This window comes from Myxocyprinus asiaticus, chromosome 15 (genome assembly GCF_019703515.2).
Source record: "Myxocyprinus asiaticus isolate MX2 ecotype Aquarium Trade chromosome 15, UBuf_Myxa_2, whole genome shotgun sequence".
Classification (NCBI taxonomy): Eukaryota; Metazoa; Chordata; class Actinopteri; order Cypriniformes; family Catostomidae; genus Myxocyprinus; species Myxocyprinus asiaticus.
In genome coordinates, this window is record NC_059358.1 from 26,610,061 (window position 1) to 26,624,105 (window position 14,045).

General features: G+C 39.8%; 1 protein-coding gene across 3 annotated transcripts in view; it reads left to right on the top strand.

Moving 5' to 3' along the window:
• The window catches only part of LOC127452895 (histone-lysine N-methyltransferase SETDB1-B-like), a 38,241-nt gene that overhangs the window by 21,460 nt on the left and 2,736 nt on the right, over window positions 1-14,045 (top strand). For all 3 annotated transcript variants that reach the window (XM_051718749.1, XM_051718750.1, XM_051718751.1), the window contains 11 exons: window positions 3,183-3,318; window positions 3,455-3,586; window positions 4,257-4,545; window positions 5,837-6,189; window positions 6,845-6,961; window positions 7,122-7,291; window positions 7,752-7,994; window positions 8,447-8,611; window positions 9,141-9,313; window positions 9,690-9,777; window positions 11,391-11,623. In XM_051718749.1, coding sequence (XP_051574709.1) covers window positions 3,183-3,318; window positions 3,455-3,586; window positions 4,257-4,545; window positions 5,837-6,189; window positions 6,845-6,961; window positions 7,122-7,291; window positions 7,752-7,994; window positions 8,447-8,611; window positions 9,141-9,313; window positions 9,690-9,777; window positions 11,391-11,623 — 2,099 coding nt within the window. The remainder of the gene's footprint in view (window positions 1-3,182; window positions 3,319-3,454; window positions 3,587-4,256; window positions 4,546-5,836; window positions 6,190-6,844; window positions 6,962-7,121; window positions 7,292-7,751; window positions 7,995-8,446; window positions 8,612-9,140; window positions 9,314-9,689; window positions 9,778-11,390; window positions 11,624-14,045) is intronic.

Consider the following 14,045-nt stretch of genomic DNA (forward strand, 5'->3'; position numbering starts at 1 on the left):
GTCCAAATGTGTTTAATATGCAAGGCTACACTTTTACAAATCAGCTTCAGAATTTACAGTAAATATTATTTTCAAGTGTGTCGTAGTGTTTCTGATTCTCTCATTTTGATTATGCGATTGTACAGTGCTGTGAAGTATTTGCCCTCATCCTGATTTCTTCTGTTTTTGTGTATATCTCATACTAATTTGTTTCAAAAATTCAAACAAAATCTAACATAAAACAAAGACAATCTGAGTAAATACAAATATAAAGTTTTTAAATGATAATGTTATTTATTGAAGCAAAAAAGTTATCCAATACCAACTAGGCCTGTGTGAAAAGTATTTTCCCCCTTAGTTACTAAATCCCCAAATCTGTGAAACTGCATTCATAATGGGGTTCAGCTGGACTAGACACACCCAGGCCTGATTACTGCCAGCCCTGTTCAATCAAATCAGCACCTAAATAGAACTTTTTCAGCAGCATGAAGTTGGCTAAAAGGTCTCACTCAGTAGCACATTATGCTAAGGTCGAAAGGAATTCCAGAAATAATGAGAAAAAAGGTGATTGGATTACATCAGTCTGGGAAGGGTTACAAAGCTATTTCAAAGGCTCGGGGACTCCAAAGAATCACAGTGAGAGCCATTATCTCCAAATGCAGAAAACTTGACATGGTAGTGAACCTTCCCAGAAGTGGCCAACCTTCCAAAATTCCTCCAAGAGCACAGCGACGACTCATCCAGGAAGTCACAAAAAAGCCAAAGACAGCATCCAAGGAACTGCAGGCCTCTCTCGCATCAATAAAGGTCACCGTTCATGACTCCTCTATCAGAAAGACACTGGGCAAAAATGCCTTCCATGGAAGTGTGGCGAGGCAAAAACCACTGCTAACCCAGAAGAACATTAAGGCTCATCTGAATTTTGCCAAAACACACCTTGATGATCCTCAAACCTTTTGGGAGAATGTTCTGTGGACTGTGGAGTCAAAAGTGGAACTGTTTGGAAGACTGGGGTCCTGTTACATCTGGCATAAATCAAACACAGAATTCCAAAAGAACATCATTCCTACAGTCAAGCATGGTGGTGGTAGTGTGATGGTGTGGGGATGCTTTGTTGCTTCAGGGCCAGGGTGACTTGCAGTAATTTAGGGAAACATGAATTCTGCTCTCCACCAGAAAATACTAAAGGAGAACATCCTGTCATCAGTCCGAGAGTTGAAGCTCAAACACAACTGGATTATGCAGGAAGATAATGATCCAAATCATAGGAGTAAGTCCACCCCTGAATGGCTCAAAAGAAGCACAATTAACGTTTTGGAGTGGCCTAGTCAAAGTCCTGACTTGAACCCAATTAAGATGCTGTGGCAGGACTTTATACGGGCAGTTCATGCTCGAAAACCCTCCATTGTGGCTGAATTAAAGCAGTTCTACAAAGAAGAGTGGGCCAAAATTCCACCACAGTGTTGTGAAAGACTGATCTCCAGTTATCGGAAGCGTTTGGTTGCAGTTGTTGCTGCTAAAGGTGGCACAACCAGCTATTAAGTTTAAAGGGGCAGTTAGTTTTTCACATGGGTTATATAGGTGTTGGATAACTTTTTTGCTTCAATAAAAAATATATATAAACTCAGCAAAAAAAAGAAACGTCCCTTTTTCAGGACACTGTATTTTAAAGATAATTTTGTAAAAATCCAAATAACTTTACAGATCTTTATTGTAAAGGGTTTAAACAATGTTTCCCATGCTTGTTCAATAAACCATAAATAATTAATGAACATGCACCTGTGGAACGGTCGTTAGGACACTAACACCTTACAGACAGTAGGCAATTAAGGTCACAGTTATAAAAACTTAGTACACTAAAGGGACCTTTCTACTGACTCTGAAAAACACCAAAAGAAAGATGCCAGGGTCATCTGCGTGAACGTGCCTTAGGCATGCTGCATGGAGGCATGAGGACTGCAGATGTGGCCAGGGCAATAAATTGCAATGTATGTAATGTGAGGCACCTAAGACAGCACTACAGGGAGACAGGAAGGACAGCTGATCATCCTCACAGTGGCAGACCATGTGTAACAACACCTGCACAGGATCGGTACATCCGAATATCACACCTGCGGGACAGGTACAGGATGGCAACAACTGCCCGAGTTACACCAGGAACATACAATCCCTCCATCAGTGCTCAGACTTTCTGCAGTAGGCTGAGAGAGGCTGGACTGAGGGCTTGTAGGCCTGTTGTAAGGCAGGTCCTTACCAGACATCACCGGCAACAACGTCGCCGATGGGCACAAACCCACCTTCGCTGGACCAGACAGGTCTGGCAAAAAGTGCTCTTCACTGATGAGTTGCGGTTTTGTCTCACCAGGGGTGAAGGTTGGACTCACGTTTATCGTCGAAGGAATGAGCATTACACCAAGACCTGTACTCTGGAGCGGGATCGATTTGGAGGTGGAGGGTCCGTCATGGTCTGGGGCGGTGTGTCACAGCATCATCGGACTGAGCTTGTTGTCATTGCAAGCAATCTCAATGCTGTGCATTACAGGGAAGACATCCTCCTCCCTCATGTGGTACCCTTCCTGCAGGCTCATCCTGACATGACCCTCCAGCATGACAATGCCAACAGCCATACTGCTCGTTCTCTGCATGATTTCCTGCAAGACAGGAATTTCAGTGTTCTGCCATGGCCAGCGAAGTGCCCGGATCTCAATCCCATTGAGCACGTCTGGGACCTGTTGGATCGGAGGGTGAGGGCTAGGGCCATTCCCCCCAGAAATGTCTGGGAACTTGCAAGTGCCTTGGTGTGGGGTAACATCTCACAGCAAGAACTGGCAAATCTGGTGCAGTCCATGAGGAGGAGATGCACTGCAGTACTTAATGCAGCTGGTGGCAACACCAGATACTGACTGTTACTTTTGTCACATTTTTGTGACATTTGTTTTTTTTGCTGAGTTTATTTTTAAACTGTATTTTGTGTTTACTCAGGTTGCCTTTGTTTTATGTTATATCTCGTTTGAAGATCTAAAACAATTTAGTATGAAAAATACACAAAAAATAGAAAATATCAGGAAGAGGGCAAAAACTTTTTCACATCAATGTATGTATTAACCGGTCATGTAAATACCAGCATCTGAAGTATTCTCTGGTCTGTCCTTTCTCTGTACTTATTGCCCAATTCCCATCTCACTAATACTTTGTGTGTTTAGGAGCGTTAAGGACTAAGGGCCCTGTAGTACAGTACACTAGTGATAACAGTAGTTCCAATACCAGTCGACCTGTAGTCCCACAGCTCCCACCGCCTCGGACTCTACCTGCTGGACCTCCACAACCTTCCCGTACAGAGTGAGTGCTTAAGCTGTGTTACCCACAGTGCTTCTCTTTTTTTCATAATACTGCACTTAAATGTCCAGGTCAAGCATTAAACCATGTGTTGTTGTAATTTATCTTTCTCTGTCTGTCTCTCTCTCTTCATTTTCAGGAGTCCTGGCTTTAAGAGTCAAATGGCTAAGAAGAGCACTGGTGCAGTTGTAATGCAGCCTCGCCAGAGCATGACCTCTGACCTCCAGTCCAAAGCACTAATCAGCACTGTTGCCCAGGCCAATACCTCCAGGTCAGTGTGACACCCAAGCACTGGGTACTTGTCTCAATGTTTTTTGAAGGGTGACCTGCGTACATGTTAAACACATACCGCGTTTCCCTTTCTCATTTGTCTCGCTCTCACAAGTGAACAGCTCTAAATACAGGTGTAAATGAGGCTCCAAATTGTTTTGTGATCTCAGCACTTTAATCACAGAGAATTCTCATTTTTGTGTGAACTATCTCTTTAATGCCAGTCTGTCTTGACCTCTTGTGTCCGGATTACCTGAAAATGATAAATGAAAAGAATTAGATAAAGGAATATTTCATCCAAAAATGGAAATTCTGTCATCATTTACTTTCCCTCATGTTGTCTCAAACCCAAATTACTTTCTTTCTGTTTTGGAACACAAAAAGAGATGTTACGCTGAATGCTAACCTCACGTTCACTTTCATTGTATGGAAAAAAGATACAAGGAAAGTGAATGGTGACTACCATATTGCATAACTTCTTTTGTGTTCCATGGAAGTTGAAAAGTCATACAGGTTCAACATGTGACAACAACAACATGAGTAAATGGTGACAGAGTTTCCATTTTTTGTTAAAATATCCCTTTAATATGAGGATTTATGGTGTAAACAGAGCCTCTCACTCAACCTGTCCGCTCTTGTTCTCTCACTCTCGTATTTACTCTGTTTCGCAGGCTCTTTATTCTGCAGCCCGGCCCTGTGCATACGCTGACTCCAATCACTTCAGTCCAGCATTCTTTGCAATCAACAGTGTCGACATACTCAAGTGAGCGTATTCCTCAGGAACCGTCGTACCAGGCACCAAACGACCGACTCTTCTACCTTACACACACCTGTACCCCAGACTGTCTGAAGCGCATCCGACCCACCCGACCAAACCTGCACCGAGGACGCAACCCCCTTCTTACACCATTGCTCTACGAGTTTCGTCGCATGACTGGCCGTAGACGCCTTAACCGCAAGGTGTGTGTCTTAAGGCCAAAGTATACTTCAGTTGTCCACGTTAGTGATCACTCCGCACACAATATGCCTGACACAAATTTCATCATCAGCATAGTTTGCGCGTGGCCCAGATTTTCTCGACAAGGGGACATTCCCTGTTTGTGTGCATCATTGCCGCATATGCCTATCATTGACTGTACCGAAAGAATATCGCTAAGCAGTCGTGGTGTGCATATGTCAAACACGTTCGTATTCATTCGTGGTCAGAAGAGTATACTTTGAAAGACAACATGTTTGACCGGGCGCAATCCGATCCGGAACGCACAAAAACAAAGTATACCCGGAACTCTAGTGGTCAACCAGAGGATTTTTTGTAACACTTACAACTTTAAGGTTGAAAATGTTAACATCATGAATTAACAATAACCAAAACAATAATTTTATTCAGCATTTGTTAATTTTAATATTGATTTTTAAATATTATATTGTTCATTGTTTGTTCATGTTAGTTCATAATGCATTAACTAATATTATTCAACTTTTAATTAAATAAATTTTATATATTATATTATATATATATTATATAATAAAGTATTAAACAAAATGAATAGATGTTGCAAAAGTATTGTTCATTGTTAGTTCATGTTAAAGGTGCACTCAATAACTTTTTGTTTGTGTCATCTTGGACTTACAGTGACACCTAGTGGTGTGGATGCAACATCATTCGAAATCAGTAGTTTTCAGTTACAGATGCCATTGTAGAAATTCACTATTGGCAATCAGCCATGATTAATTTAATCCAAGAGTGAAAGTGTCCAATAACAAGATGGTTACTGAGATTAAACAAGTAGTATTCAGCTGGTCATGTGATTCTAAAATGACAGCCCCCATGAGGGTGCCCCTGCCCCATGTAGAAAATAACAGCCTTTTTAAGGTTACTGATATGACTTGAGTCCTCATCTCATGTGAGTGCTCATGATGTTATACATATGTTTTAAAATTACCATTAATTTCTTTAGGAGTAAAACTTTTTAATTGGGAAAAAACACTGAGTGCACCTTTAACTATTATAATAAAGGTTGACAATATCTTGAAAGCTGGGTGGTCAGTGGTGGAGATAGGATATATGGCAAAAAATATACAAACATTTTATATTTACTAAAGCAAAAATGTTTGAAAACAGATAATATACATCTAGTAGTTCTTCTGACTTCTGTTTATTGGCCAAGTTAGAAAATACATTGGTTCATAATTTTCAACAGTGCCTTTTATGTGACCATTTGTAATGACTTTTTTTTTTTCTCTTGCTCAGATGTCATTCCATGTCATCTACAAGTCCCCATGTGGCTTGAGTCTGAGGAATATGGCAGAGATCCAGCGCTACCTCTTCCAGACACTCTGTGACTTCATCTTCTTGGAAATGTTCTGTCTTGACCCCTACGTGCTGGTGGACCGCCGATTCCAACCTCAGAGGCCCTTCTACTTCATCCGTGACATCACAGGCGGCCGAGAGGACATTCCCCTATCCTGTGTGAATGAGATCGACAACACGCCTCCACCCAATGTGGCCTACAGTAAAGAGAGGATCCCAGCAGATGGAGTCTACATTAACACAAGTCCAGACTTCCTGGTGGGCTGTGACTGCACTGATGGCTGCAGAGACAAGTTAGTATCAGACATTTGCAGTACATCAATGGAGTCAGGTTTAGTTGCATCTGTTTATTTATCACACACAATCACCCACACACTCTAGATTTCAGACTTGCTAGTTTTGTGTTTTTGCACAGTAGATCAGAGGTTGCATTAATTGTCAATTTGCCACCGTTTACCAGAATTTTAAAAATATGGACGTTTAATTCAAAAGGCTTCAAGAACAGAATAGAAGGGATCCAATCCAATGCATATCCCTATTGTAAAACATTCCATAGTAAATGAAGTCATTAATTGGGATTAGAAGTGAAGAAAAGAGCAGAAAATAAATTAGGAAAATAGACATGACTGGGGATTTGGGGGAGAACCAAGAGATTTCAAGTGTAGTTCAGTGTAGTCCATATTGATCATTAAATCGGGTGATCTGATTGCAAAACCGCTGTATCTTTTGTGTTTCTCACATTGCAAGAGCATAATAAAAAAAGTGCCTGGTTAAACTATTGGAGATTCTACCACAGAAGTTTTTTGTAAGTTTTACTGAAAGTTGAGTGACGGATAATGATTATTTGTAGCTCAATGTCTGCAGTAGATTAATCTATGAAAACTTAATACATTTCCCCTAAAGCAATGAATCTGATTTCATTTGTTCTATACATTTGTTTGTTTGTAGATCAAAGTGTTCGTGTCATCAGCTAACTCTACAGGCTACAGGGTGTACTCCAGGAGGACAGATCAACACCAATGCTGGATACCATCACAAGAGACTGGAAGAGTGTCTCCCTACAGGGTCTGTGATATACACACAACCTTCCACATATAATGTTATATGTTACATTCCTCCAACAAGCTCCCCTTTATGTTAATTTAGAGAGAAACAACTAATTGCAAAATAGGGGGAATTCATAATTGCAATATACAATATAATATTCACTCTTTTTCACTCTCAGGATCTATGAATGTAACAAGAGGTGCCGCTGTAATCCTCAGATGTGTACTAATCGTCTGGTTCAGCACGGTTTGCAGGTCCGGCTGCAGCTCTTTAAGACCCAGAATAAGGGCTGGGGCATCCGTTGTCTTGATGACATTGCCAAGGGCTCCTTTGTTTGTATCTATGCAGGTAAAATGATTAAAATAAGATTTAAAATTTCGACTTTTATTTAAGAAAACAGTAACACTTTTCAATAAGGTTCCATTAGTTAACAACATTAACATGAACTATCAATGAACAATACTTTTGCAGCATTTCTTAATCTTGGTTAATGTTAATTAAAACATATACTAATAAAAAAATGTAATCAAAAGTTGCATATGTTAACATTATTCAATGCATTATGAACTAGCAATAAACAGTTGTATTTTTATTAACTAACATTAACAGAGGACAATAAATGCTGTAAAAATAGTTCTTTGTTAGTTCATGATACCTAATGCATTAGCTAATGTTAACGAATGGAACCTTGTTGTAAACTTTTACCAAGAAAACTACCCCATTGTTACACTTCTAGATAATGAACCAGCTTTTCCCCTTAGTGTAAAATAATATAATGATTAAGCTAATCTTTTTCCTGCTCTCTCAGGTAAAATCCTGACTGATGACTTTGCTGACAAGGAAGGTCTGGAGATGGGTGATGAATATTTTGCCAATCTAGACCACATTGAGAGTGTGGAGAACTTTAAGGAAGGCTATGAGAGTGAGGCTCACTGCTCTGACAGTGAGGGCAGCGGAGTGGACATGAGCAGGGTTAAACTTACTGCATCCTCCCACCATGGTAAATCCACCACCAAGACGGAGGAGCGGAACAGCAGCACTACCGGAAAAAGTGAGACCTATGTACACACATCTTATAATAATTCTGAAAATATTATTTAGTTGCTGTGGGAGTGTCAAATGTATTATATTTTCATAGCATTTTTACTATATTTTACAAAGTACCATATTTTGATAGCAAAATTGAAAACAAAAATTTCTGCAATGTACCAATGTCTGCAAACAGTTGTTCCTGTGATGCCAGAATTGGTGTGAAATTATCAACAATCCTCATATTTCACTGCTAGTGGTTTTCAGTACTGAAATGTTGCTGTATTGAGACCCCTAACCTGAATTGTGTTCATATGCATTTCTAGTTTTTATGCCATTGAAATGAAAGTGAATTGAAGTTTTTGTTGTTCACCAGTTTGTATCAAGTGGGAAGGAGTTGTATCCAGCAGGTAAAGATTGTAATCCTACTAAGTGAATTTAAATTTCTTCCCTTTTCCTCCACTCACTCACCAGGCCAAGACGATTCATCTGAAGACAGTGACGATGACAAAGACGATGACTCTAATGAGGACGAGAGCGACAGCTCAGACGACACATTTGTGAAAGACACATACTACTCTTCCAGCTCAGTGTGGAGGAGCTACACCACCCGCAGACAGGCCAAAGGAATGAAGGAGGGTGAGGAGACATGAGTTTGAGTCACATGTATGGAGTGAGACACTGAGAGGCCACTAGAGCAGAAGATGCAATCAAATGTTTGTTTATGTTAAATTATACATCAGGATGAGTCTCATGAAACCTGTCAAGAACATGTCCGGGTCTGTGTCCTGATGACGTTATGACCCCCATGTTGTTTTTAATGTGACCCCCCAATCCTCATACCAAGTCTTACATTCAGAATAATGAGAAAAAGAAAAAATTGAAAAAAAAATCCAACACAAAATAATAAAACATTTGAGGTGAAAATGAATGCCACAATAAATAAAAAAATAGGCAAAATATTTTTTTTTTTTTGTTTTTTAGATTTTTGTGGTGACATTTTTTATGGACATGTTTTTTTGAGATTCACACATATATTTTCTCTATAGAAAGTATCTTTTTATAAATCTGTAGTCAGCAATAAATCAAGATGCTCCAGACATTGCATATTTGTGCATTCATTCAGCATGGCTCACTTTATTCATCATTTTCTCTCTTTTTACTGTAGAGAGCCAGGACAGTAAGGATGGACTGAGCGTGTCAGCGGGAGAGGAGAGGAAACCACCTCCCATGCCAGAGGAGACCGGGAAGAGTAAAGTGGCATCTTGGCTCACCAGTCAGTCCCCCACCTCTGGCAATCAGAGTGTCAAGATGGAGGGAGGAGTGAAGGCAGAGAAGAAGGTTAGTTGGTGTGGGACGTCAAATGCATTGTTTCCTGCACTGCTATTCAGGAGTGGCACCATAAAATAACATATTGATGGCAAACTGTAAACACAATGAAACTCAAACCAGTCGAATTACTGATTGGTCATATGGCAAACGTTAATGAAACATATCTGCAAATGAAGTTTCTGTAGGGGAAAACTATGTTCAGTTTATCCATCTATTAATATCCATTTTTTATTTTTTTCATTCATGAAATATCTCATCTCTTTCCTGTTTCTTTGTTCCTTTTTTCTCACTCTCTCTGGCAACCTTTTTAATTTTACCTCACACTCTCTCTGATGACCTTTTTGTTGTACCTCATATCTTGATTTTTCTATGTATCTCTGTTTAGGATGTAATGACCCTCTCTGACAGTGACGATGTGCAAACTATCAGTTCAGGCTCAGATGACAACAAGGAGAGAGAGAAAAAGACTCAGGGTAAGAAAGAAAAATAAAGATGAAGATAAAGGTGAAATAACATTCTTGCAACAGTGTGTATTTCCTTATATTTTTGTTTCTGGTGACAAACCCAGAAGTTGGCTCTCACAGTCTGCTGTCAGATACTGAATGTATTAGTGGTGGGTGACCCAAAAATTACAGCCTCAGTCACCATTTACTTTCTTTGCATGGAAAAATGAGATACTAGTCGTTTTCACACATACAGCCTTTTCCTGAAAATTAACGGCAATTTTCAGTTTAGAGGGAATGTATGAACATGAGCTGTTTGAAAATACCAGTAAATCAGCTCTGGCAATTTCTCTGAATGAGAAGTTGTAACATTACCTGAAAAGGTAAGTTTTGATGCTATGTGTGAACAGAGCCGTAAGATTAACAAGTCAGGATGCACAGACATAAGAAGCCTGCTCTGGGCTAATCACAAAGTTCTGACAGAGAATATTAAGTTACTCAGGGGTCAAATTAATTTAATCAAATGGATGGATAGTGAAATCATTTCATTTAGTCAGAGGACATCAAACATATTTTATATTTTAGAGCCATTTATAGAGGAAATCTTGTAGTGTATGATGCTCCACGACTCAAACGTGAAGTCATATGGTGAGCAGCCAATGGGGCCACTAAACTTGACCACGAAGAAATGGAGATGGCGAACAAGCGCTCAAATTGGAGCTTAAATTTTAACTTCACTTCCAGCTCGCGTCACATTCTTTTTCCACCCAAAATCTCACCCAAGTGCACTTGGCCTATTTCTTTCATGAGAATCGTGACTCGGAAAAGAGTAGCAGCGACAACAATGCAGCTGTCGTACATCTTTGTTTATCTACATCTGCCTTGCGTCTCCTAGAACGGGGGTGTGCGATTCTGCATACGTTTTTGATCGGATCTACTTGGCAGCCAGAGTAATCCTCTGTCGTTTGTTGTTGATGCCCAGTTTTTGTCTGTAGCCATTTACTTAGTCGGTAAGTGTATGATGCAAAGTATTTTAGATTATGTTCATTTTAGAAGTTATGGAGTGTAATCCAGCCTTAAAGGGCTTTCCTTCGTCCGAGGAGATTAAAATATTTGTTGACTGGTAAAATAACTATCTCAGAGTTTAATGGCATTTTGGAGATGATGTGTGAATGGTAGCAAAATGAGGAAATAGACCGAATGATATTGCATGTGTGAATAGCAGAACATTTATCAGTAAAGGCAGTACAACAATTTTACTGCAATTTACCTGGTTTCATGTGTGAAAGTTGCTAATGAAAGTGAATGGTGACGAAGGCTAACATTCTGGCAATGTCTCCTTTTTTGCTTCACGGAAGAAAGTCACACTGGTTTGGAACAACATGAGGTTGAGTGAATGATGACAGTATTTTCATTATTGGGTGAACTATCCCTTTACATTCTCCACTTTTTGCGTGTATATTACACTTATTTTTAATACTAGGTGTAATTTTAACAATCACAAATATGGTAGTTAATCAGATAAAATTTAGGTAATTTTATATCTTTACTTTCCAAGCCCAGATTGTGAAAATTTCAATGTCACCATCACATCCCTATAATAACTCATTTAATAGTGCATGTTCGTATTTCTTTTTTCTCAGCTGTGGTGAAGAGGCAGGTGGCGGTGAAGTCCACACGTGGCATTGCTTTGAAGTCCTCCCACAGTCTGATGGTGAAATCAGGGGGAGCAGGTGCAGGAGGTGGGTCAGGCCCATCTCACGGACAGGGTGGTGGCAACAGTGGCCCTAAAAACACCCGGCAGTTCTTTGATGGGGAGGAATCTTGTTACATCATTGATGCCAAACTGGAGGGCAACCTGGGACGCTACCTCAATGTGAGTACAAGGACAGACCCAGTTATGTGTGACTTTACATTTACTTCAATTAAAAGTATTGTTCGCATTTTTTTGCCAATGTGTGAACGGCTTGTAATGCAACTTAAAAAATAAGCCCTTCCCGGACTTCCTAGATTGCCTATTAAAGCCTGTAAACTGATTTTCGTGCGAAGGGAGCGGGTCGCTTTTGCCGGGAAAATCCATAGGATGTGACGTTTTTGCGTGCTCCCGAGAGCCTTGCCTCAGTGCTTCTCCTCCGCCATTCAACAGCGACAACAAACTGCAACACTAGGTAACGTTATCTTAGAGATGGAATCCAGTTAACGTCCAGCTCCCAGCACAACACCGACTCCTACACAAACTCAGAGTAAGCCAAAAAAAACTAAAAACATTTATCTACTGAATCCCGCCAAAAAAAACTAAAAACATTTATCTACTGAATCTAATCTGGCTAAGCGGGAAAGTGATTGTGGTCGAGCGAAAACTAGAGTGAACATCTACAGGGCATTTGATTCCTGGAGGGACCTGCGTACAGTTTTGGGGATCAAAACTGACCCTTAATTGACATTCTTCTTATTGGACAGGTAAGCTTACATAACTGCAAAGCATGTGAAATATAGTGCCATAAGGATTGATCTATGTAATTTTAGCTAACTTGATCTTGCCTGCAAATGCTGACAAATTGCAAGCTACGTTGCTTCGTAACTTTCAAATAATTTCAATGATCATATCTTTATACTAAAAGTCAGGTATACAGGATAAATTTAAGCAAATACACTGGTTTCTTGATCATAGTACAACATATGACATGCAAAACATACAAGTGCAATATAACATTGCAGTGCAACAGTAAACAGTCTGGTATAGTTTGGTAGTATGTAGCTGTATGTGTGTTTCAGTATGCTATGTTAGCTGATAAATAGTTTTAGTTTAATATCAAAGTTTGTAATAAAACAATCATAACTGTGTAATTTTAATTATGCTACCTCATCTGTCAGCATGATGCTGGTGGATCACGTTCAGTCTCTTTGTACGTTACGTCATTGTTTTAGCCGATGCTCGCTCACTCACGTCCCTATGGAGTGTGTGCACGAGCACGAGCAACAGGTAGCTGGCTGCAGTTCACTTAACAGCCACAGGTGTCATTAATAACAAGGGTTTCTGAATCTTACATACTGCACCTTTAATTTGGCAGATGCTTTCGTACAAAACGATTTTTTCAGAGTGTATTTATGGTAAACCTTTTTCAGTAAGTGTGGTCTCTAGTTGTGCTGGGAAATTTAGAAAAAAAATCTCAAGATTTTTCAGTTTAAATAAACTTAGGTTGAAGTCATTAAAACTCATTTTAACCACTCCACAGATTTCATATTAGCAAACTATAGTTTTGGCAAGTCATTTAGGACATCTGCTTTGTGCATGACATGAGTAATTTTTCCAACAATTGTTTACGGACAGATTGTTTCACTTTTAATTGACTATATCACAATTCCAGTGGTTCAGAAGTTTACATACACTAAGTTAACTTTGCCTTTTAAGCTGCTTGGAAAATTCCAGAAAATGATGTCAAGCCTTTAAGCAATTAGACAATTAGCTTCTGATAGGCTAACTGGGGTCAATTGGAGGTGTACCTGTGGATGTATTTTAAGGCCTACCTTCAAACTCAGTGCCTCTTTGCTTGACATCATGGGAAAATCAAAAGAAATCAGCCAAGACATCAGAAAAAAATTGTGGACCTCCACAAGACTCGTTCATCCTTGGGAGCAATTTCCAAAACAGCTGAATGTACCACATTCATCTGTATAAACAATAGTACACAAGTATAAACACCATGGGACCACGCAGCCATCATACCACTCGGGAAAGAGACGTATTCTGTCTCCTAGAGATGAACGTAGTTTGATGCGAAAAGTGCAAAACAATCCCAGAACAACAGCAGAATAACTTGTGAAGATGCTGAAGGAAACAGGTAGACAAGTATCTATATCCATAGTAAAACGAGTCCTATATCGACATAACCTGAAAGGCTGCTCAGCAAGAAGAAGCCACTGCTCCAAAACCGCTATAAAAAGCCAGACTATAGTTTGCAAGTGCACATGGGAACAAAGATCTTACTTTTTGGAGAAATGTCCGCTGATGAAACAAAAATTGAAACATTTGGGCGTAATGACCATCGTTATGTTTGGAGGAAAAAGGGTGAGGCTTGCAAGCCGAAGAACACCATCCCAACCGTGAAGCATGGGGGTGGCAGCATCATGTTGTGGGGGTGCTTTATTGCAGGAGGGACTAGTGCATTTCACAAAATAGATGGCATCATGAGGAAGGAAAATTATGTGGATATATTGAAACAACATCTCAAGACATCAGCCAGGAAGTTAAAGCTCGGTCGCAAATGGGTCTTCCAAATGGACAATGACCTCAAGCA